This window comes from Aotus nancymaae, unplaced genomic scaffold, assembly GCF_030222135.1.
Source record: "Aotus nancymaae isolate 86718 unplaced genomic scaffold, 86718_ANA_hifiasm-v0.15.2.pri h1tg000020l, whole genome shotgun sequence".
Classification (NCBI taxonomy): domain Eukaryota; kingdom Metazoa; phylum Chordata; class Mammalia; order Primates; family Aotidae; genus Aotus; species Aotus nancymaae.
Genome location: NW_026988432.1, coordinates 27,945,166 through 27,972,213, shown reverse-complemented (window position 1 = coordinate 27,972,213; position 27,048 = coordinate 27,945,166). Strand labels below are relative to the sequence as shown.

General features: G+C 38.3%; 1 protein-coding gene across 8 annotated transcripts in view; it reads right to left on the bottom strand.

The window, feature by feature from the left end:
• DYM (dymeclin) overlaps positions 1–27,048 on the bottom strand; it is a 432,063-nt gene that overhangs the window by 389,961 nt on the left and 15,054 nt on the right. For all 8 annotated transcript variants that reach the window (XM_064379196.1, XM_012440797.3, XM_064379199.1 and 5 more), the window contains exon 2: positions 14,523–14,714. In XM_064379196.1, the coding sequence (XP_064235266.1) occupies positions 14,523–14,662 (140 nt within the window). In that variant the 5' untranslated portion in view covers positions 14,663–14,714. The remainder of the gene's footprint in view (positions 1–14,522; positions 14,715–27,048) is intronic.

Genomic DNA, 27,048 nt, shown 5'->3' with positions numbered 1-27,048 from the left:
GTTCACGCCTGTAGTTCCAGCTACTCAGGAGGCTGAGGCAGGAGAATCACTTGAACCCAGGAGGTGGAGGTTGCAGTAAGTCAAGATTGTGTCACTGCACTCTAGTCCAGGTGATAGGGTGAGGCTCTGTCTCAAAAAAAAAAAAAAAATTCTAGATTATATTTGTTCATTATAAAGACAGATGATCAACTATATTGCTGCTTAAGCAGAAAATGCTTCCAAATGTCATCAGCCACAATTCACGAAGTGGCAGAAGAGAAACAACCATGCCCTTAATGTTAGATCTGCTCTCCACCACAACCTCAGGGGAGACCCCACCATTAGTTCATGAATGATGGAATAAAAAGACCAGAGCTTGGTGTTAAAGCACGTATCCCTGCATTCATCAACAGAGTACCATTCTTGGTTGACAAGTAGTTTTCCCATCCTGCCAAATGAATAAGGAAAAAATATTTGTTGGTAGGGGAAAAAAGCCTCTTTCACATGAAGTCTACAGGCTTCAATAATTCAAGTTTCCACAATCAAAATAAATACATAACATGGATCATCTAATAAACTAAATACCTATTCATGATCATTGTCACATATGAAAATATGCAAGAGGTATTTACAATATGTTGGTCAATTGATGTAGCAGGTCAGGCAGGCTACAGTTTGCAAGTAAAATACTCACAACTAGGGTTAACAGAAGCAGCACACTTAAGCTAACTTAGTTGATGTTCTGTGACTTAGGTGGTGGAGCCTACACGCAGGAACTGAAGGAATGATGTGTGCCTCTTTAGTGGTTTCTATCATCCAACACTTCCTTCCTTTGTCATCTCACTCTTCTTTTCTACAAATTCATTTGTCTCTTTCTTCTTCATCTGTACACTTTGGATTCTGTGTGTGTGTTTTTTAGAGATAGGGTCTCGATGCATTGCCCAGGATGGAATACAGTGCCATGATCCCAGCTCACTGCAGCTTAGAACTCCTGGACTCAAGCAATCCTCCCACCTCAGCCTCTCAAGTAGCTAGGACTACAGATGTGTGCCACCATGCCCAGCTAATTTTTTTCTGTAGCAATTTTTTTTTTTGCCTCACTATGTTGCCCTGTCTGGTCTAGAACTCCCGGCCTCAAACAATCCTCCTGCCTTGACCACCCCAAGTACTGGGATTATAGGCATAAGCCACCGTACCCAGCCACTGGATTTTTAAGTATCATAAGAGGTCCCAATGAACACTGCCAGGCCAGGGTGTTGGTCCTCAGGGATTAAGGTAAAAAAATAAAATAAGAAGTTGAATAATATATAATCTTAGAAAAAATGCTTACCAATTGGTTGTATAACACCACAACCTTTAAAAAAAAAAAAAAAAAAGAAGAGTCTTATTATATACATTTAGCAGAACTTCACTGATCTGAAATCTACTAATTCAGGATTCAGGGCTGTTTGTCTAAAATTGAGTTGAAGCTTAAACAACATAGTGGGACCTTTTCTCTATAAAAAAGGAAAAAAAAAATTAGCTGGGCATGGTAGAGTGCTTGTAGTCCCAGCTACTCCTTGAGCCCAGGAGGTGGAGGCTGCAATGACCTACACTCCAGCCTGGGCAACACAGCAAAACCCGTCTCAAAAAAAAATAAAATTAAAATTAAATAAATTGAATTGAAACTGACTTTTGTGTTATACTTTAAAGAAATCATTCCGATGACAGAGGAGGGGATTTAGAAAAAGTATTACTTAACCTTCTACAAAATAAATGTGTTTAAATATGTTAGCATATTATTGTTCACATGCAAATAAATTTGCTGAAAACTTGCCTTTTGCATAGGCCCATATACACTATTCAAAGCTCTTTCACCTTTATTATTTTATTTGATTTCTCTTAAAAACCCTGAGAAGTTGACCAAGGTTATGGGAGTAAACTCACTTTACAAGTGACAGAAATAGAGAATCTAAGTAACTTGTCCAAGAACACAATATAAGAATAAACATATCTAACTTCCAGATTAATACTTTCAATATGAAAAATATTAAATTAGATACTCTTAAGGCAAACCCACACAATATCAATCTAGAAACACTCCAGCAACTAGTTGAAATTTCTATATATACCTAAAAGTTGTGTCATACATGAATCGTTATAAAAAGTATATCTACATTCTAATTACAATGTTAACATTATGTGAATTACAAAGAACTGGAAGAAAACAAAATTCTAAATCTAATAAGCTGGTAAGATAATAGAAAACTTTCTTGTAACTTCCGTGAAATCATAAACTATAGTGTAGTCAGGGAGCTAATTTTTTAAATTAAATAGCCCCTAATACATAGTTTTCAGTAATTTAGACTGGTTTTATTTTACTTTTACACTAATGAAAAATGAGAAATTCATAGTTCAAATCTTTTTAGGAAAAGCAGATAGGCAAAACATTGTTGGGGGAGAAGTTATAGCAGACTTCTGAACACAGGTTTGCTGAACAATCAAAAAAACTGTAAGTTTCATAAACACTGAAAATCCTTAGTCCCTTTGGCTGAAAGTTCTGCCACAAAATTCTTTCAAAACTGACATTTTATATTAATGATGTCATTTTCAGTCAACTACATACAAATTCTGACAAGTATATAATGTTAGTCAGTTTACGATATGACCTCAATAAATCAACAAGTAACCATTCAGGAAAGGATACAAGCATTTCTGAAGATACTTTCCCCCTTACCTTAGCAAAGAGAATTATAGAAATCATTCACAAAACTAACAAGAATCAGTTCATTCAGTGGTTAAACTGTGGGAAGGTTAATGTCTTAAGAGGACCTATTCATAGGAAAAAGTCAAAGGATAAAAACTGCATATAAATTATAGCAAGTTTTAATGCATCCATGCAGAACCAAAAAGGTATTTATATTCATGTGATTCACAGACAATCCTATATGCTGTCATTCAACTGCCAAAATGAAAGGAATTATAACTATTAAAATGGCAAAATTTCAGCAACTACTATACTAAATTATATTGTATTTATTTTCTCAAGAAAGAGAAAAAAATTGACTTAAAAAAAAAAACAAGATTCCAACCAACACAGTGAGAAAACTAATCAAGGGTGCATGTGGAGTAAAACTTATATGTCCCTTTACTTTAATGCTTTAAAGGACGTATTTCCCCCATTGAAGCTTTTAGTTTAGGGGACTGATTCATCTTGGGAAAACTTAAGCATATTCTAAAATGATTTTTGCATAGAAAGGTATAAATGAAAGGATGGGAAATAAAGATTTTGACTCAAGATGTAAAAACTGAACTTCTTGTGGTCCCTCAATTTGAAAAATATAGTAAGATGCCAAGAAAAGTCTCAAATTATTTATTCCCGAGTAAAACAGCTTACTATATTATTTTGGTCACCAATCAAGCAAACCTACAATAAAAAAAACTAAAACAGAATTTAGAAGATCGTTTACTAGCGATCCCAGGCCCCCTTCTACAAGAGCAGATTTTTCAACTTGAAAAGTTCTAATAAAATTGAACATACAGTGTGACAAAGAGACTAAAAATATAGAAACAGAGGCCGCATCAAAGATTCAAAGATGAAAATAATTTTACAATCACTTGTTTCTGTCAGTTAAAAACGTGACCTAATTCAACAGAGGTCTCTCTTCTTGTGTGTCAACTGAGGAAACAGACTAAGAAACTTTGACAGAGGATCATTCAGGCAGCTCTACTTAAACAAAGAGAAGATACACTCCACTCCAGGCAAGGCTAAAATACTAAACAGATTACCCATCAGCTTGTGTGAGCACTGTAAATAATGGCATTCAAACATGTACCTGTGATTACAATCCGCAGCTCTGAAAAGTGCTTGATTTGTTTAAAAAAAAAAAAAAAAGAAAAGTGCTTGAAAATGTGAACATATGATCTGGTGGTTCTACTCTACTCTCAAAGACTACCATACAATTTAATTTGCAGCTCTTCAGTAATTATGTGAAACTAAGTCTCAGATTAGTCTGTGCTTCCCAAGGAGACAGTGTGGCATGATGGTCAACAGAATTCCTCTCTAGACTTAAGATACATAAACCTGATTTAAATCTGGTCCTTAGCCGCTACTCATTATGTGACTTTAGACAACCTTCCTAGGCCTCAGTTCTCTCACACATGGAAATAATAATAGATTTGAAAAGTAATAATAGAACTAAGCAAAGGGAGGTGCCTATAGCAATGAGCCCAGCACCTGACACACAGTGAGCACAATAAATAACTGGTTAAGTAACAATGATGCTTATGTTAGTGAAGCCTCTTAGCAGAATGAAATTATCATTATCTTTTATCATTTATCTCAGTAGAATTAAATTTTTTATGATGCAAGAAAAATCTCTGAAAGAAAAGTCAACGTGACAAGTGGAAACTAACAATGCTAAAGAGAAATAGAAGCCCTTTAAAAGGATAAGAGTACAGCAAACTGAAGTTTAGAAAACATTATATGATATGGTCTATGACTACAGTGGGTATTAGTCTGACTTATGGAAGGAAACTGCATCATGGATGAACTTTAACAACGTTATACTAAGGCCAGGCACAGTGGCTCACACCTATAATCCCAGCACTTTGGGAGGCCAAGGCGGGCAGATCACTTGAGGTCAGGAGTTCAAGACTAGCCTGGCCAACATGGTAAAACCCCATCTCCACTAAAATACAAAAATTAGCCAGGCATGGTGGTGCACACTTGTAATCTCAGCTACTTGGGAGGCTCAGGTGGGAGGACCACTCGAACATAGGAGGCGGAGGTTATAGTGAGCTGAAATCGCGCCACTGCACTCCAGCCTGGGCAACAGAGTGAGACTGTGTCAAAACAAGAAAGAAAAGAAAACGTTATGTTACATGAAATAAGCTAATCACAAAAAGACAAATATTGTATGATTCTACTTATATGACATACCCAGAGTAGTCAAATTCATAGAGACAGAAGTTAAAATAGAGGTGATCAGAAACTGGAGGGAGAGGACGGGAAGTTATTGTTTAGCAGGTACAGCATTTCTATCTGAGGTGATGAAAACATTCTGGAGAGGGATCGCAGGGATGGCTGCACAACCCTGTGGATGTACTTAATGCCACTAAATTGTACAATTAAAAATGGTTGAAAAGGTTACAAAAATCAAGAGGACCAGATTAAAAAAAACAATAATTTAAAAAATGGTTGGAAAGGTAAATTTTGTTTATTTTACCAAAATAAAAAAAATTGCATGAACAAAATATTTCCATATTATAGGATAGTTAGTTAATTATAGCAGACTAGACTTGATTCCCAAATAGTGACACTGAAACAGGCTCATCTCTGGAATACCATCCAACTTATAAAACCTTTCACAAAGCCAAAGTCCCTACGTAATTTGTTTCGTGTTGGCTGTTCTGCTATACGGGCCTTTTGCTGTTCTTCCAACACGCAGAACTTACTCCTGCTTCAGCCTCTTGACTCTCGCTGCCCCCTCTACCTGGAATACTCTCCCCAAAACGTGCATGACTCACTCCCTGGCTTCACTAATGTGTCTGCTCAAATGCTGCTTTCCCAGAGACTCTCTGGCTAAAGAAATCTCCTAAAGCTATTGCTCTCCATGACCTCCCTCTGCTTCACTTTTCTTACACTTGATACTTCCAGAAATGACCTAACATATTTATTTGTTCACTCTTTTATCCCTCATCTCCTCCAGTAACATATAAACTAGATGAGGGCAGGGACCGTGTCACTCACATTTTCAGTTCTTAAAAAGAGTCCCTGGCAACCAAAAGACATTCCATAACTATTTTTTTAGGTATATTAATTTTTAAAACTTTTTTTTTTCTTTTTTTTGGATAAGGAGTTTCCCTCTGTCACCCAGGCTGGAGTGCAGTGGCATGATACAGGTTCACTGAAACCTCCATCTCCAGGGTTCAGCCTGAGGTCAGGTGTTTGAGACCAGCCTGGCCAACATGGCAAAACTCCATCTCTACCAAAAATACAAAAATTAGCCGAGCGTGGTACGCACCCGTAATCCCAGTTATTCTGGAGCCTGAGGCAGGAGAATCCTTTGAACCCGGGAGGCGGAGGTTGCAGTAAGCTGAGATCATACCACTGCACTCCACCTTGGGCGACAGAGTGAGACTGGGTCTCTCAAAAAAAAAAAAAAAATTAAAATGAGAATGAAAAGGATATACACCAAAATGTTTACAAGTTACTCCTGGTTATTATTATTTTTATTTTATTTATTTATTTATTTTTTGCTTTCCTGGTGCCTGTATTTAAAAGTATTAAAAATGAACATGCATTACCTTGGTACTCAGAAAAATGAGTTTTAAGTGACTGTACCAAGAGCTGCTCTTTTTGCCTTATATGAGCACCATCTAGTGCTCAGTACATATAATACAATTTGTACAACACAGTAAAGTTTTCTGAAAAGTAGCCTTTATAAAAAGTAGATTGTGGCCGGGCGTGGTGGCTCACGCCTATAATCCCAGCACTTTGGGAGGCTGACACGGGTGGATTGCTTGAGGCCAGGAGTTTGAGACCAGCCTGACCAACACGGTGAAACTCCGTCTCTGCTAAAAAGACAAAACTAGCCGGGCATGGTGGCATGTGCCTATAATCTCAGCTACGTGGGAGGCTGAGGCAGGAGAATCACTTGAACCTGGGAGGCAGAGGCTGCAGTGAGCCAAGATCACGCCACCACACTCGAGCCTGGGCAACAAGAGCAAAACTCCATCTCAAAAATAACAAAGTAGATTGTTTATATACAAAGACAACTCTTACTATACTCACTGTCTGGTCTAATTTTTAAAACAGCAGAATAATTAGTTCAAAAAAGGCACAAGACTTTCATTCATCAAGATAAAGTGGTCATCAGAAAATTGGTTAAATTTCTGCTGCATACTTTCATTCCTTAAATATTTTAGACTAACTCTCAAGAGAGAGTCCTTGGTCTTTTGTAAACTAATTGGTAATTACTCCTTGAAAGATGAGCAAACTCAAGACACTTCACGTACATGATGGTGTTTCATCATCCCTACGAATCTACGTGGTAAGATTATTTCCATTTTACAAAAGAACAATAGGCTCAGTACGATTAAGCAGCTTTCCTAATTTCACAAACTGTAAGGAAATGTGACCAAAGTTGTGGAGCTCAGGCAAGGTCAGTTTGGCTCCAAAATCCATGTTCCCCGTCCCATGCTTCATGGCCTCCATTCTTCACACTTCACCCAAAGTCACTGCACCTTTTAGCAAAACGATTCCCCTGACGAAGAGTATTCAGGCTTCTGCTACACTGCTCAGCGCTGCTCTCAAATCTGGAACTCTAAGCTCATGAAGTATTAACACTCAAATCAAGTATTAATTTAAAACAAAAGAACTTTTTATAGGTATTATCTCTATACTGCTATTAGCTGGTTACACCACTTACAGAGATGTAGGATTTTCCATTGCCTACACAGGAACAGAAATTCAGACCTTCATCACATCACAGGTACATTGCTGCAGACACCTCAGATTTGGTTTTTTTTGCCCTAGTTTTTTCTCCTGTACTTTCCAGTCTATCACTTACCCTACTTAAAAAAAAAAATGTCTCTGAAACAATGTTTTCTCCAAATGCATCCAGCAAGACCCTACAAGGGAGCCTACTTCTAATCCTCAGCTTTCTAACAAGTGTACCAAAAACAGGTAACAGGTGGACAGATTTTTATTTCCCAATTCAGCCTTCCACACAGTCAGAGCCCCTACACCCTTCAGAGCCCCAGACCACTCTAGACCCAAGCAGCCTTATCAATTTACCCTGAAACATGAAATATGTTAGGAAGCACTTTCTGCACTCCCAGCCTATTACACCTGATTCCCATTCCTCTCAACACAAACTAGAAGAATTACTAGAAGTCATTTCGTCATATTTCCTTTACAGTACAAGAAGTCACTTCTACCCACATGTATTATGTGGTGGTGGTGGCGGTGGTGGTGGTGGTGGTGGTGGTGGTGGTGTTTAAGACAGGGTCTTGCTCTGTTGCCCAGGCTGGAGAGAGCATTGGCCTGATTATAGTCACTACAACCTTAAACTCCTGGGCTCAGGTGATCCTCCTGACTCAGCCTCCCAAGTAATTGGAACTACAAGCATAAGCCACTGTGCCCAGCTAATTTTTTTTATTTTTTGTAGCGATGGCTACAAAAATACCATGTTGCCCAGGCTAGTCTCAAACTCATGGCCTCAAAAGATCCTCCTGCCTCAGCATCTCAAAATGCTGGCATTACAAGGATGAACCACCACATCCAGCCTGTATAAAGTTATTCATTGCTACATTACATGTAATAACAAAACACTGGAAGCAATCCAAATGGTAAAATCCAAATGGTAAATCCAATTAATTTTGGTATATTCAGAAAAGATATGCTATGGCCCCCATCAAAAAGAGTTAGGAAGTTAATATATAGAAGTCTCTCCAAGATATAACTGATGAAAAAAAGCACAAAGTAAAAAAGTGTGTACAACATACATGCTATTATTTGTCAAAAAAAAAAAGAGAGGGAATATATGTGTGTTTGTTTGCATATGCATAAAATTCAATTCTTCTATAACACCCTTTATCATATTTCACCATACTTGCTTGTTGATTTACAGATAAGATATAAGCCCTTTAAGGACAAGAGACATCGTATATCTAGCTAACTATTATGGCCTGAGAAACAAATAAATGAAGTTTGATACATAAAGATAGATCATCTAGTCTAGCAGTTCTCAATGATAAGCCTGACTCACATGATTATGTTCACACACACCATAGCCTCAGATGCCTATGAACCAAAAAATAATAAGCACAGGTCTGTTTTTCATTTTTGCTATTATGTACTAGTTTAGAAACATGTATTAAAATCAGTCATATAAGTAGTTCAAAATATTTAGGAAAAAAAATAGTACACATTACTTAACCTTTAGTCTTTAATTAGTCTTCATTTTGTTTCAGACCTATGCTGCACAACTAATTTTAACATGGTGAAAAATTAAAAACTATTAAATAATTTAAGTAAGATTTTGCAACCACACCTGGAAACTCTAACAGAATCTGATTAATCTAATGCTAAAAATACTTAATAGTAAGGAAGGATCAGATTAGTCCTAAAGACCTTATTAGTATTTCTAAAGATTGCAGCAAACATCAATTTTTTGCTGCAAAAAGTGGACTTTACTTGAAAACAGCACATGTGTATCTAACGAATTCCAAGAGTGAACAATCTCAGAATTATCTAGATTCAGAGTCTCCTCTACTGAGACTCATCTTAGTCCTGAATAATTCATAAACTAGGTAATCTTGGTCCTTGACTTTGTCAACGAGGAGGCACCTGCTACCTCAAAGCCTACTCAGTCCCAAGATCACACATCAAATACCATCACTGAGGAGCAGGGCAGTCTCAAAGAGAAAGTGACAGAAAGGCCAAAAGTATATGCACCACCACAAATGAAACATCCATCATGTGGACTCACTTGAGGCGTTGGTGGGGAGAGAAACCTTTATAAATATATCCCCACAGATTTACAATGCACAGTTCATTTACTTTACAGTTTTTTCACTTTCTAAGATCCCTTTATACCTTTCTCTATAAACCAGGGTGATTTAAGAAAAGGGAATGGCATTGAAAAGAATAAACACGTGAGAGCAGCAAAGAAATTTTTCAGTAAAAGTAGTAATTAACAAAACAAACTATAAAGCTATAATAACTTAAACTGGCACAGGTGGACAAAAATTTTCCAAGGATCTCAGAAGCAGAAATAAGTAACCACTTCAATATAAAATATATCTAATCCAAGTCATCAGATTAATTATAAACTAAGTTAAACTTCCTTTTGTTTTTTGTTTGTTTGTTTGTTTTTGAGACAGAGTCTTGCTCTTGTCACTAGGCTGGAGCACAGTGGCGCAATCTCGGCTCACTGCAACCTCCGCCTCACTGCAACTGAGATTCTCCTGCCTCAGCCTCCCGACTAGCTGGGATTACAGGCACTCGCCACCATGCTCAGCTAATTTTTTGTATTTTTAGTAGAGACAGGGTTTCACCATGTTGACCAGGCTGGTCTTGAACTGCTGACTTCAGGTGATCCACTTACCTCAGCCTCCCAAACTGCTGGGATTACAGGCATGAGCCACCGTGCCCAGCTTAAACTAAGTTAAACTTCTAAGGCACAATCCAATTGTATACAATAAAGTTAAAAATTAAAATTTATTGCTAAAAGATATAAACAGTTCAAGGAAAAGGAAATACCAGTACTCCTTAAACATATGAAAATAAACACAACCTTAAATATTAAAGAAAGGTAAATAAAACCACAAGGACCACTATCCAAAACTTGCTGAACTGGGTATCAAAAAGAAAAACGGCTACATCATAAAAAATGGTGAGTTCGTGTCCTTTGCAGGGACATGGATGAATCTGGAAACCATCATTCTCAGCAAACTGACACAAGAACAGAAAATCAAACACCGCATGTTCTCACTCATAGGTGGGTGTTGAACAATGAGAACACATGGACACAGGGAGGGGAGCATCACACACTGGGGTCTGTTGCAGGGGGGACCAGGGGAGGGAAAGTGGAGGGTGGGGAGGTTGGAGAGGGATAACATGGGGAGACATGCCAGATATAGGTGACAGGAGGATGGAGGTAGCAAACCACCTTGCTATGTAAGCGTCTTGCCATGTAAGTACCTATGCAACAGCCCTGCATGATCTGCACATGTACCCCAGAACCTAAAGTACAACAAAAAAAAATTATTTTAAAAATTAAAAAAAAAAGAAAAATGGCTGCAATTAGTCACACTGAAAAACGTCAGAGACAGAGAGAGAGAGAGAGAGAAAGAGAGAGAGAGAGAGAGAGAGAGAGTGTGTGTGTGTGTGTGTGTGTGTGTGTGTGTGTGAATTTATCCTCAAAAGACAGAGAAATAGCCCTTCTACCTGTGAGGTCAAGGGAGAAGAGAAGTACAGATTCATTTGTCATGATTATATCAATTCCTTTCTGAAAACTGGTAAAGAAAAAAAATGAAGTGCTTACCCTTATTTAGTAATAAATACAGTAAAAACTTTACATAACCTAACTGATGATGTAAAGTCCTCTTTACAGAAGAACTCCAGTTAATAAATGTAGAAATGACCATATTAGAAATACCATTTTGTAACCTCTTATAAAACAGGTGATTCAGACAAAAATCAACAGATGCTACAATACACTCAAAACTCTGATTAATCTTAGCATGATAACTGATATAAAACATACTTTTTCTACATAAGGAATACTTTACCAAAAAATGATTAACCTACATTTTATCAAGCTTTTAAATCTCATTTCCAATTTGCGGGAAATATATGGAATAAAAGAACAAGTTACAAGGTGAGAGAAGCAATCAGATAAATACAGAAGATGGAACATTCTACAGAAAAACTGACACAATTTGTTTTTAAAATGGCATGAAGGAGAAAATAGTGGCAAGGGTGGGAAGTGGACACCTATACTCTAGATTAAAAGACACTGAAGAACAAGAACCATCAAATGCAACATATGCACCTTATTTGGCTCCTAACTGTAATAAACTATAAAACAACTGGAAAAAATTAAATATAAACTGGGTAGCAGTAATTATTGTTAATTTTGTTAGGTGTGATAATGGTATTAGGGTTATGTAAAAAATATATATTTTAAGATACTTAAAAAATAATGAACAAAATATAGAAACAACCCAAATGATTTCTGAATGGATAAACAAAATGTAGTATATCCACACAATGGAGTATCATTCAGCAATAAAAAGGAATGGAGGCTGGTGCGGTGGCTCATGCCTACAATCCCAACACTTTCAGTAGCAGAGGAAGGAGAATCACTTGAGGCCAGGGATTCAAGACCAGCCTCCTGGGCAACATCTCAAGACCTTATGTCTACAAAAATTTTTTTTTAAAAACAGCCAAGCATGGGCCAGGCACGGTGGCTCACACCTGTAATCCCAGTACTTTGGGAGGCTGAGGGAGGCAGATCATAAGGTCAGAAGATAGAGATCATCCTGGCCAACATGGTGAAACCCTGTCTCTACTAAAAATGCAAAAATTAGCTGGGCATGGTGGTGCGTGCCTGTAATCCCAGCTACTCGGGAGACTAAGGCAGGAGAACTGCTTGAACCCAGGAGGCAGAGGTTGCAGTGAGCCAAGATCACCCCACTGCACTCCAGCCTGGCAACAGAGCAAGACTCTGTCTCAAAAACAAACAAACAAAAAAAAAAAAAAACAGGCAGGCATGGTGGCACATGCCTGTGGTCCCAGCTACTCAGTAACAAAGTGGAAGGATCACTTGAGCCCAGGAGTTCAAGGCTGTAATGAGCTATGATCATACCACTGCAATCCAGCCTGAGCAACAGACTGAGACCCTGTCTCAAAAAAATAAAAAAATGAATGGAAGTATTGGTACATGCTACAACATGTATGAATATTACACCCAGTCAAAGAAGCCAGTCATGGCTAGGTGTGGTGGCTCACACTAGTAATCCCAGCACTTTGGGGTGCCAAAGTGGGAGGATTGCTTAAGCCCATGAGTACAAGACTAGCCTGGGCAACATAACAAGACCCCATCTCTAAAAAAGAAAAAGAAAAAAAAAAGAACCCAGTTACAAAAGACCACCTATTGTTACAACTCCATTTACATGAAACGTCTAGAAGAGGCAAACTTAGTAGTAGTTACTAAATTCGTGGCTGGGCGCAATGGCTCACGCCTGTAATCCCAGCACTTTGGGAGGCTGAGGAGGGTGGATCACTTGAGGTCAGGAATTTGAGACCAGTCTGGCCAACATGGTGAAACCTCATCTCCACAAAAAATACAAAAATTAGCCAAGTGTGGTGGCATGCACCTGTAATCCCAGTTTCTCCAGAGGGTGAGGCAGGAGAATTGCTTGAATCCAGGAGGCAGAGATTGCACTGAGCAGAGATCACACCACTGCACTCCAGCCTAGGTAGCAGAGTGAAACTCCCCGTCAAAAAATAAATAAATACGTGGTTGCTAGTGCAATCTAGAGTTTGGGGTAATGTATGTTAATGGGCATGGGATAGAGGTCCTTTCTGGGATAGTAATGTTCTAAAATTGACTGGAGATTGTTACACAATTCTGTGAATAAAAACACTGAATAATATACTTTAAATGGGTGAATTACATGATATATGAAGCATATCTCAAAAAGTGTATTACTTTTGTATTGCTAGTATAAAAGTCATCAAAATTTTGTGGTGTAAACAACATAAATTTATCATCTTACAGTTCTGCAGGTCAGAAGTCTGACACTGAATAAGCTAAGATCAAGATGTCAAGAGGGCTGCATTCCTTTCTGGAGGCTCTAGAGGGAAATCTGCATCCTTGCCTCTGCCAGCTTCTAGAAGCTGCTCACATTTCTTGGCTCATGACCCTTCCATCTTCAAAGCTAGCAAGGGCAGGATGAGTCCTCCTCACATCACATCTGACTTTCTCTTCTACCTCCCTCTTCCACTTTCAAGAATCCTTGTGATTATACTGGGCCTGCCCAGATAATCCAGGATAATCTCCCTATTTTAAAGGCAGCTGATTAGTACAATGCCATTTGCTACTTTAATTCCCCTTTGCAATGTAATGTAACATATTCAGATTCTGCAGACAAGGACATGGACATCTTTTGGAGGCTACTATTCTGCCTATCATAAGAAAGCTCTTAAAAAGTAAATAAATTTTTTTTTAAATCTAGTTATTGAGTCTATGGGAATTCAATATTGTAGTCATTCTACATTATTATTGTCTGTCAGTTTTTATAAGAGTTTAAAATGAGATATTGTTTTTCACCTTTGAAACTAGTCTAAAAATACATCAAACTGACAAAACTATGGGGAAACACACCTCTCATATATTGCTGGTAGGTGTGTAAATGCCACAACTTCCATGGAGCACAGTTTGGCATAGATACCAAATTGCAAATACACATACACTTTGACCCAGCAATTCTACTTCAAGGAATTTATACTAAAGATACATTTGTATGTATGAGAAATGACGTATGCAGCAATATCTGTTACAACAAAGACTGAAAACAATCTAATTGTTCATCAACATAAAACCAATGAAATACATTCTACAGATACTCCATAGCATTAAAAAGAATCAGGCAGTTGCATAAGCGTCACATATACAAGATATATTTTACTTAACTGTGGGGTAAAAAGCAAGGGACAGAACAGAACACATATCTTATGCTATCATTTGTATTTAAACAATTTTGTGAAACTATACGGGATACATGCTTAAGTAACCTATACTATTTCTAGAATGATTCCAAATAAACTGCTACCAGTGATCACCTCTAAAGAAGGGAAGTGGCTGCTGAGTGTGGTAAAAAGAATAGAAAAACTTATTTTCTACTTTCAAATCTTTTGGAGTTTCTACAGGTCTATATATGACAGATAGATAGACAGAACGTTTCTAAATTTTTTTTTTTAAATCAGCATACCACACAAGTTGATATGGCCCTGTATTCAAATTTTCAATCTCCAGGAAATCTCTTACCTGCTAGTTGGTGCAGGGAAAGAAAATGAGAGAAGCTGGTTCCAGAACGGGTCATTTTCAGAGACAGATTCTGTGCCTGATAATTTTTTCAAGTACTCATTTTTAGGAAGATCACCAATTCTGCTGCTGTTCGATCCCATCTTCTAGTTTGGCAGGTAACTTGTCCTTAAGCCTGCATTTCCACAAGACAACCTACAAAAAAATGAAAACAAAACAAAACAAAAAACTTTAAACTTGTTCAAAAGTCATCATGCTTTGCCCACGTAGCTACAAAAAACTATAAACTTACTAAAGAAAATCACATTTTTCTGTATTTGCAAATATAATAGATATCAGATACAAAGTTACAAGAAATACGGGGCTATCACCTGTCTTAGCCAATATAAATACAGAAATCCAAATCTATATGGTACTTATACCATGTATCTTAGGATGGGCATACCTCTACCCAAGAAAGTGTCTCAGAGCAAAATCATAACAATAACTTTATTAACAGTCTGAAAATGAAGCTGTTTTATAACCAAAACAATGCTGATAAAGAAATACAGAAATCTGGATGGCTTGAATGTGCAATGAAGATAACGTAGCTCTAGTAATTACCATGTGCTACCTCCACTTACGGGGATCATGGGGACAAATCTGAATTACCCACTTCAAGTGAGAGATCTCAATTACAAAGGAATCACATTTAATGTTTCTCTCATTCTGTTATAGTGCACATATGTAGTTTTTGTTGACATGCCTCTTCTCCTAAACCATGCACATATCTACAACAGGAATTATCTTATTCATCTTTCTATCCCCAGCATTTAAGCTAGCATGTAAAAGGCATTCCCTAAATAGTATGTTGAAGGAACAAGGGAGTGAATAAACAATTAGTATCCACGAGGCTCTTCAGTACTGGTTGTTCTCAGTCACTAAAGGAAGAAAACTAATAGTTACAAATATGAATCACTGTCTTCCTTAAATAACACTTAACTTAGCTCTACATCATGTTTTATATTGATTTGTCTAGAAAAGGTCTCTCATTCAATAATAAAATGGTGATAAGATCAAAAATTTATACTAGTTTAAAATTACCATCACAACAAAAGGAAACTACATGGGTCCAGGGACCAAAGGCAGCTCAGGTCAGGTGAGAATGTATACTAGTGACTCGCCTTCTTCCTCATGTCCCTCCTCATTCCACAGAGGCACTGAAGCCATGGTCAAAATTTGGAAGCTGGACTGAGGTGCTTATTCTCAGGGCAAGAGGCTTCCCCAATGATGCACATGGACAGCTGGGTCTTCTGAATCTGAGAGAGAAATATTGACCTGGCTCCTCACCACCTTCCCCTGAACCTGAGGCCAGCCACTACTTTCATCCTTCCTGCAAGAGGACAGGAGCCCTAATAACTCAGTTCCACTTCAACTGAATTCAGCTTCAATCAAGCCTTTATATTAAGCTAGCTAATCATAAGGTTTAGTTTCTTAAAATAGGACTTGTTAAGTCCAATTAGAAAATGCTATAAAGAAACACCCTGAAAGCCAGGCACGGTTGCTCATGCCTGCAATCCCAGCACTTTGGGAGGCCAAAGCAGACAGATCATCTGACGTCAGAGTTCAAGACGAGCCTAGCATCGAGAAATCCCATCTCTACTAAAAATACAAAATTGGCTGAGCATGGTGGCCCATGCCTGTAATCCCAGCTACTCGGGAGGCTAAGGTGAGCCGAGATTGCACCACTGCACTCCAGCCTAGGCAACAAAACAAACCAAAACAAAAATACCCTTAAATACATAAATCCCTAACTTACGATAGTATTTTAAGCTATTAAAATTATAAGGGGACATAATATACTAGTGAAAATAAATGAAACAGAGCTAAATGGATACATCTCAAAACTATAAAATGTTTAAAAAAAGAAAGCTACCTAATATATATGGTATAGTTTCACTTATAAGATTTTAAAACTCACAAAAAATATTTTGGATTTATCCATATCTAGCGCAAGCTTTTTTTTTTTTTTTTTTAAGAGACAGGGCTTCACTGTGTTGCTGAGTACAGTGCTGGGGTACAGTGACATGATCACGGCTTACTGTAACCTCAAACAGGCTCAAGGGATCCTCACGCTTCCTGAGTAGCTCGAACTACAGGTACATGTCACCAAAGCCCAGCTAATATTTTGTCTTTGGCAGAGATAGAGTCTCACCGTGTTGCCCAGGCTGGTCTCAAACTCCTTCTGCCTTGGCTTCCCAAAGTGCTGAGATTACAGGTGTGAGCCACTGAGCCTGGTCAAGAGGAAATAATTTAACTAGAATTCTATAGCTTTTCAAGCTACCAATTAAGTTTGAAAGTAGAATAAAAATATTTTCTGGCCAGGTACAATGGTTCACGCCTGTAATCCCAGTACTTTGGGAGGCTGAGGCGGGTGGATCATGAAGTCAGGAGTTCAAGACCAGCCTGGCCAAGATGGTGAAACCCCATCTCTATTAAAAATACAAAAAAATTAGCCAGGCATGATGGCGGGTGACTGTAATCCCAGCTACTCGAGAGGCTGAGGCAGAGAACTGCTTGAACCTAGGCGGTGGAGGCTGCAGTGAGTTGAGATCACACCACTGCACTCCAGTCTAGGCAACAGAGCGAGACTTCAAAAGAAAATTTTTTTTTTCTGATTTGCCAGGATTCAAAAGACCTCCCAGGAACCTACAAGAAAGCTACAAGATATACTCCTTCCACATGAGGGAATAAGCCAAGAAAAAGGAAGAAATTCAAGAAACAGGGGATCCAACACAGGGCAGTGGTATAGTAAATAATGGCCAGGCAGCAGGCTGGGACAAGAGTCAAAAAAAGCTGATAGTTCACTTGATGTGTCTAACCTTATTCTGAGGAATGTTACCATGGTATAGGGGAATTTGGAAGCAATGAATAATAGTTATATGGAGAATAAATTATTTTTATACAGACCGAATACTTTGGGAAAAATATATTATTCAAGAAAGGTCATATAATCATAGTATATGACAAAATTCAACAGTAATGAATATTTACATAGTAACTATGATATAAATACCAAATATTTAACCAAAAATTGTGAGGTAACTATACTGAGAAGATTCCGGAAAAAGAAGCAGGATTGGTGGTCTATGAATGCTAAATTTTCATCTTCCATCATAGATGGTGCTCAATAAAAAATATCTAAAGTTCCTAAAGCAAAAAGCAACACTAAAAAGGTATTAGTTACAAATAACGAGGTAGGACCAGATGTGATATAATCCCAACACTTTGGGAGGCCAAGGCAGGCAGATCACTTAAGGCCAGAAGTTTAAGACCAACCTGGCCAACACAGTGAAAACCCAACTCTACTAAAAATATAAAAATTAGCCAGAGTGAAACTCTGTCTCAAAATAAATAAATAAGGAGGTAAATAGCAAGAAGCAACAGCTTATAGATTTGAAAGTGGCCACCTCTGTGGAAAAGGACTCTGGAGTGGGGAGGGTGGTAGAGCAGTTTTTTTATATTAAGTCTGTAATAAAGTTGACTTTTCAAAACCATGTCCATATTCTACTTTGATTAAAAATAAAATATTTCCTGGCTAGGTGCAGTGGATCATGACTATAATCACAGCAACTCAGGAAGTTGAGGCAGGAGAATCACTTGAGGCCAGGGATTCAACACCAGCCTGGGCAACATAGCAATATTCTGTCTCTAAAAAAAATTATTTTAATTAGGTGTGGTGGTGCATGGAGAGTCCAACTTTAAAAAATAAGAAGAAAGCATAATCCATAAAAGAAAAAAATTGATAAACTGTGCTTTCATCAAATTAAAAACTTTTGGGCAAGGTGTGGTAGCTCATGCCTGTAATCCCAGCACTTTAGAAGGTCGGGGCAGGTGGATGACTTGAGGTCAGGAGTTCAAGACCAGCCTGGCCAACACAGTAAAACCCCGTCTCTACTAAAAATACAAAAATTAGCAGAACATGGTGGCATGCGCCTGTAATCCCAGCTACTCGGGGGGCTAAGGCACGAGAATCACTTGAACCCAGGAGGCAGAGTTTGCAGTGAGCCAAGATCATGCCACTGCACTTCAGTCTGGGTGACAGAGTGAGATTCCATCTCAAAAAAAAAAAAAAAAGACAAAAGAAAATAAAAACTTTCGGTCTGTAAAAGACTCTGTTAAGAGAATGAAAAGACAAGCCACAGACTTGAAAAAAATATTTGAAAATCACATATCCAACAAAGGACTTGTATCTAGATCATATAAAGAACTCTCTAAGCTCCACAAAACAAACAATCCAATTAGAAAATGTGCAAAAGATTTTAACAGATGACCAAAGAAGATTAGTCAAGGAAAATAAACACATGAAAAGATATCCTAACATGATTAGCCATTAGGGAACTGAAAATTAAAACCACAATGACGTACCACTGCACATCTACTGGAAAAGTTAAAATAAGAAACACTGACAGTTCCAAATGCTGCTGAGGATGTTGAGAAACTGGATCTCTTGAATGTTCCTGCTGGGAATGTAAAATCATACCACCATTCTGGAAAAGGGTTTAGTAGTTTCTTATAAAGTTAAACACATATGTGCCACTCAACCCAGCAATTGACCCCCTAACCTATAATCCTAGAGAAATGAAAAGTGAGCAACAACAACAAAAATACATAAATGTTCATGGCAGCTTTATTTGTAATAGCCAAACTGGAAACAACCCAAATGTCCTTCAACAAGTAAACTGATAAGCAAGCTGGAACATTTATACAATGAAATAATAGGAATCAACTATTAATATACCCAAAAATTTGGACAAATTTCATATGTGAAAATAGCCCATTCCGAATCAAATGATTATAGCTTATGTACAAGTGAAATGAAGGACAGCAACGTGTATGTGAACTGAAAATATGACAGACAGGAAAAATTAGGAATACTCTGTTATTATAATGTACTTTCACAATCTATGAAGCGGTAGTGTTATTGTGTTATTTAAAAGCAGTCTTGGATTGCTTGTAAATGTAGATTGTAAACTCTAGGGCAATCACAAAAAAAGTAAAAAAGAAAAGAAAAAAGGTAAAATTTATATGCTACGAAAAGAGAAAACTGAATCTCATAAAATGCTCAATTAAAACCACAACGCTGGGTGTGGTGGCTCACACCTGTAATCCGAACACTTTGGGAGGCCAAGGCAGGTGGATCACCTTAGGTCAGGAGTTAGAGACCAGCCTGGCCAACAGAATGAAACCCCGTCTCTACTAAAAACACAAAAAATTAGCCGGACAAGGTGGCAGGCATCTGTAATCCCAGCTACTTGGGACACTGATGCAGGAGAATCGCTTGAACCCAGGAGGCAGAGGTTGCAGTGAGCCAAGATCGCACCACGGCACTACAGCCTGGGCAACAAGAGCAAAATTCCATTCAAAAAAAACAAAAACAAAAACAAAAAATTGTATCTACATCTCCCAGAAAGGTGCCAACATATCAGACTAACAGGTACTTTCTTTCACATCACTAGGATTGTTTTTACATATTAAGTTACTTCATCATCTATATTATCACATGATGAGATATTAGGATCTCACATTCTAGTTACTTGGTGTCCTATTATAGAATGCTCTTTCACTTAGACCAGTTTTCCAAAATAAATGTATTTACTTAGAGATACGGTTTCACTCTGCCACCTAGGCTAGAGTGCAGTGGCGTGAACACAGTTCACTGTAGCCTCAGACTCCTGGGTTCAAGCAATCCTTCTGCCTTAGCCAACTGGGTAGCTGGGATTACAGGTACATGCCATCACACCCTGCTAACTTCTTAAAAATTTTGTAGAAATGGGGCTCTCACTATGTTGCTGAGGCTAATCTCAATCTTCTAGCCTCAAGAGATCCTCTTGCCTGGGCTTCCCAAAACACTGGGATTAGAGGTATGAGCCACCTTTCCCAGCCACCCAATAAAGTATTTCTTTCAAATATTATTCAAAATTGAACTTTTTCAATAAAAGCAAAATAAGTAATGTACTTAGGCCCTTTGGGGATTCTGTATTAACTTCATTAACTCTGAGGAGTACACAACAGATTTTGTCCTCTACCACCTTACCTAAGGATATTGCTAGTTCCTTTTCAGCCAAACCTTTCAAATTCTTTTTATTTGTCCAATAATCCCTGTGACCCTGAATATGTTTCAATAAATGTTAAACAAATTAAAAAGACCTTAACAACTTGTTTACGGTTTGCTATTTATCAGGGGACTCATGCTAATTAGCAGTTAGGATTGTAGGCCTAATATCAGTGTACTTGAATAACCCTCTAACTGTATGGGTGAAAGTGAATTAGTTCAAAGAGTGTTGGTTTACTGACAGCAATTGAAGTATGGGTTCTCCTGGCTCTACCATGTACTCAATTTTCCTGCTCTGTGCTTCATTAAAATTAACAGGATAAAAATGACACAAGATCAAAAGAAATGAGAATCATAACCATTTGTTCTCAGTTGAATAGACCAGTATCTTACTTTTCTTGTGTGATACCTTAAAAGTAAGCAATTTTACTCTGGGAGTTTAATTAGGTACATGAATGCTGAATTTTCAAAAGAACAAAATTTCATTTTGGAATCAACTCCCTCCTCCCACCAGGTGAAGCAACAATGAGAAACAATACTATCAAAGAGTCTACTAACAAAAGTTGTCAGATGTTTTTGTTTATGTTCTTTTTGAATCAGTAAAATACATGGTACAAAATACAAAAGCTTCAAAGGATACACTGTGAAAAGTCTCCTTCCCATCCCATTGTCTAAGCACCTTGTTTCTCAACTCAGAGAAAACATTCTCAGTTTCTTGGGTATCAGACATTCTGTGTATATACAAACATATGTTCTTCTTCTTTTTAAACAAACCAAAGCATATGACATATTCCTCTCCACTCTGCTATTCCCACTTGTCAATATATAGGAAGTCATTATATATCAATATATAAAGCATTTCGTTCCTTTTTATAACTGTATAACATTTCATTTTACAATTTAACAAATACTATATTGATGGACATTTAGGTAGTCTACAATCTTTTCCTATTGCAAATAATTCTCCAAGTAATAAAGAAAAGTCATTCTCCAATAAGATATATATAACTTATAGCTTATACTATCACTTACATAAGTACACAAAATATTTCACACATGTATGAGTAGACAGATATAATCAATCCAGAGAAACAGAATAGCTGGGTCAAAGGGTATATGCATTTGTAATTTTCATAGCTACTGCCTGGCTGCCTTCTATAGAGGTTGTACCAACTTGGATTCTCACCACCAATGCCTATTTCTCTACTCCACAGCTACCACCGTTTAATCAAACATTCTGATCCTTGCCAACTTAGATTTTTTTAAAAAACAGTTTTTCAATACAATTATATTGTGCACCTCTCTTACAATGAATAAGGCCATTACCTGTTCATATCCTACGACTGTTTTCTACTGGTTTATAGGAAATAAACTTCATTTTTAAAGCTGCGAGGATAGACCACAAAATTGAGTCTTAAATCAAAATAACTGGCCAGGTGTGGTGGCTCATACCTATAATCCCAACACTTCGGGAGATGGAAGCAGGAGGATTGCTTGAGTCCAGGAGTATGAGGCCAGCCTGGGCAACAATGGCAAGACCCCATCTATATAAAAAACTTAAAAACCAGCTGGGCGTGGTGGCACAAGCCTGTGGTCCCAGCTAAGCAGGAGGGTTGCTTGAGTCCAGGAGTTCAAGGCTGCAGTGAGCCATGGCTGCACCACTGCACTGTGAAACAGAGCAAGACCCTGTATCAAAAATAAAACTAATAAGTCAAAAGAACTGCTCAGTCCAAGAACACTACGAAATCTTTCTAAAACAACATGAATAAAGCCTACAAGCATATCAGGAGAGACACTGAAAAGAATGTTAACAAGAAAATTGAGACAGCCAATTAAGCAAAGAGTACAGTGCCTCCTTCCCAATTTTTCCTCACCAAACCCTAGAAATAAAATAAATATTTTTTTTTATATAGTCAGTGATTACACAGCCATGCTCAAAAAATCCCAGGAGACCAGAAGCTGTGAAGAATCCCCGTAAAATAGAAAACAGCTGGAGATGGGCTAAAAAGGAAAATGGCATCCCAGAGCAGGCTCAAGGGCCTTCAAGGGCACCGTCCCAAACAGTGTGAACAGCAACTCCAGCACAAAGGCAGAAAGGCCAGAGGCTAGATCCCAGAAGCAACTAAAAGAAACTTGGCCTGTGCACCCTGACTAGACACCCCTGCCCAAGCCCTCACTCCCATAGGAAGCAACCACAGCGTGCTACCTGCTAGGAACAGAGTGAAGGCAATGCCCTGGATAGCTGGAATATACAGGAGGAACAAGTTCAGACATACTAAGACCAGTAGCCACTGAGGTACTCTTGCCAGAAGGATCCACCTGCTCCCCCACAGAAAGCAAAGTAGAAAACTGAGACCCAACGGCATCTCTTCTGCAATGATTCCTGCCAAGGATTCCAAACACACACAAACACATACACATACATACACACACACACACACACACACACACACAATCACCTGTTCCCAATTTATTTGGAACTCTCAATACCCTTATCAATGAAAACTAAAGTAGAAAATACTATTCGATCATCTCCAAAGAGTCCCACTGCCTTTACCCTCACTGGGCATCATTAGACTCCCTTGGCTTCCAGCTCTTTTTTCTCTAAATCTGTCAGTAACTGATCCCATCTCCTGGCTTTTCTAGTGGCTTCCATGATACTGCTTTCAAATTTTTCCTTTTAGACCCAACCTCTGACCAGGAGGCCAGTTCTGTTGATATCTCTAAAATACTTAAGCCTTTCTTTAACTCAAGGATAATATAAATAATATAATCAGTAAGTTTCTTGGTAACAATCCTTATGTAAGTCTATGCTAGAAATAAGAAGTGTGCTATTGCTGATGCTTTTAGTAGTAAACCTTTCAAAGGACCTATCTTCAATGCAATGAGTTAAGAACTCAATCTTAACACGTGCAAAACTGATTCTATCATTCCTCCCAAAATCTGTTACCCCTTAAAACTCTCCATTACTCCCCTAAAGCTCCAATTATGTAAAAGCTGCCTTGAAATGCTATTTTTCTGTAATACTTACAACATATCTCCCAGGTAGATTATTCCTGAGAGGCATGAATCAGGCCTTACACTTCTTCCTTATCCCTAATCAACCTCTGGCATACTGCTAAAGAGAAATTACTCAAAAGATACTTGCTGAAACAGCCAAGGTCCCACAGCTAATAAATATATGAAAAGATCTTCAGCCTAAATTCTGAGTACAATACGTTACTTAAAACAATAATACATTATTTTTACCCATCAAACTAGTAAACGTTAAAAAAATACTTAGTAACAGGCCAAGAACTGTGGCTCATGCCTGTAATTTCAGCACTTTGGGATGCTAAGGCACAAGGATCCCAAGAAGCTAAGAGTTCAAGATCAGCCTGGACAGCAAAGTGAAACTCTGTCTCTATAAAAAATTTAAAAATTAGCCAGGCAAGGTGGCTAATGAGCCTGTAGTCCCAGCTACTCAGAAGGTTGAGACAGGAAGATCACCTGAAGCCCAGGATTTTGAGGTTGCAGTGAGCTATTACACAATCACGTCACTATCCTTCAGCCTGGGCAACAGAGGGAGACTCTATCTCCAAAAAAAAAAATAAATAAATAATACACTAAATATTTTGTATTTAATTTGTAAAATATTTGATAAATACATAAATCTCCTCTTTATGTGTACTGAATATTTCTTGATTTAATGTGCCTTAAATGGAAAGTAAACGTTAGAGGAACTGAAAATCCATGATAACAAAATTCTGTTCTAACAACCTCAAGAGGTATAAACGATGCCCTAATGCATTTTGTCCCTTCTTAGGCTGACAATCCACAAATTCTGCACTATGTTCCAGAATCGCTTTCCTCCTAAAAAAGCACACACACACACACACACACACACACACACACATATATATATACACACACACACACACACGGTCACACACAACACACATATATGCCCCGCTTATACCTAAGAGACTTTAAGGAGAAAACTGAAATGGGAGATCAGAGAAATAACGGGCTATAATCACCAGCCAAATGACATACTAAATGCCACAGGTGCCATGAGTCCACAAGTAATAGAACATTCTCTTAAACACAACTATGTTCCAAGTGCTATATTAAGTAGAGTTGGGTATTCCCCGCCTAATGAAACAAAAGCAATGGAAAGATATAAACCCACAAAGACCAGATCAAGGGGAATGTGGAAGATGGGAAGGTGACAGAGGAGTGTACCTGAACCAGCAGACCTGCGGAAATCCCCGTAGGAGTTCCTGCCAAGGGGGACACTAACAAGAAGAAAGGCATTCACCCCATGGAGCAGTGGGAAGGCTACAGAGCAAGAGACAGGGCACCAGGGAAGACGGGGCAAGGTGCAGGATCAAAGTCTAGGGGTCTGTCTCCCCAGGAAGAGACTACTATACGTGTTCTCCAGAGAAATATGACTAGAGAGACCAACGCCAACGTCGGGGAGGCTAAGAAGGTGGAAAATGAAGAAATCAGGAGAATGAAGATAAAGTCAACTTGCTACCGTTCCATAGTGAGTTTCCCTGCCTCGAAGGCAGGAGACAGAAGGATTTTTCTCAAAAGAAACTGAATAGGAACCTAGGGAAAAGATACAGGCATTTTGAAATTGCCAGGCCAATTTAAAAAATAGATCGTCACCTTACAGCAATGCCCACCACTCAACAAAATCTACTTACACAAAGAGCTTCCAATCAGTTTTGGGGTAGTCTCAATCTTAAATAAGAATGGTCAAATAAGGCAGTCAAAAATGATTAGACTTGTGAGGAAAGCCTCCAACATGAAATACAGAAACCAAAACAGCCTGGGCATGGTGACTCACTCCTAGAATCTCAGCACCTTCGGAGGCCAAGGCAAGAAGATCACTTGAGCCCAGGACTTAGAGATCAACCTGGGCAACACAGCAAGACCCTGTCTCTACAAACAATAAACAAATTAGCCAGACGTGGTGGGGCATGCTTATAGTTCCTGCTACTTGGAGGCTGAAGTGAGAGGATCGCCTGAGCCTGAGAGGTTGAGGCTACAGTGAGCTGCGATCATGCCACCGCACTCTAGCCTGGGCAACAGAACAAGATCTTGTCTTGAAAGAAAAAAAAAAGTAAAACAAACTAAAGAAAGGAATCAAAACAGATGAATCTAAGAAAATAATAAAAACTAAAATATCCTTAGAAAGATAATGAAAACAATAACAATAATAATACCAAACATTTATCTAGCATCTACTATGTCCCCAGGCACCATCTTAAGTGTTTCACACATACTGATTTAACACTCACCACAAACTATGGGGTAGTACTTTTTTTTCTCATTCCCTAAATCATAAATTGATGATTTGTGATGTAGGGAATGAGATTCAGCCCAAGGGCTAACTCTCATCTGCTGTCTGAAGAATGATTTTTACTCTCTTTTTTTCTCAGTCAGGGTCTTGCTCTGTCACTCAGGCTGGAATGCAGAGGTGTAATCTCAGCTCACTGGAACCTTTGCCTCCCAGGTTTAAGCGATCCTCCCACCTCAGCCTCCGTAGTAGCTGGGACTACAGGTGTGTGCCACCATGCCTGGCTAATTTTTGTATTTTTAGTAGAGACAAGGTTTCACCATGTTGGGCAGGCTGGTCTCAAACTCCTGATGTCAGGTGATCCGCCCGCCTCAGTCTCCCAAAGTGCTGGGATTACAAGTGTGAGCCACTGTGCCCAGCCTGATTTTTACATTTTTAAATGGTTGAAAAAAATCAAAAGGATATTTTGTGACGTGAAAATTATATGAAACGAATATTTCAGTGTCCATAAAGTCTTATTAGAATGCAGCCATGCTCTTTCTAAATGTCAAAATGACACAACTCTCAATGACACGGTTATACTCAACAGCATTTCAAGTGCCATGAGTATTGCCATACTGTAACTTTTTACCAGTGAATATCACATCAAAAGAACATAAGTACTCTGATGTCACACTTGTAATTCACAGTGGACTGTAGATTTTTTAAATCTAGTTAGATGTCAAAGCACTTTATTATGTAAAAGCATCACAGCTGTGCCAGAAAAATACAATATAGGAAGCATTACTATACTAAGCACTCATCACAATATCTCGACATGCCCTGCCACACAACATTCACTCCCAACTCATAAGAGCCATGAGCAGGAAAATGAGCAACTGTAAAACAAGGTATATTTCCTCAGAGCAGAATGTCTTGCCAAAAATTAAAAATGGAAATGAGACTGCAACCAAAGTAAATCTCCAAATGGCTCATTTGTTAAGCAAGCAAGGAAAGGATTTACCAATGGTGAGTTAATTCAATTATGTTTCATTGCAGCAGCCAAAGAATTGTGTCCAGAGAAAATAAACACCTTTAACATCTTACTCTTTTCCATGAAAATGGTGGCTCAAAGTACAGTATGTATGAAACAATTACAGCTATAAATA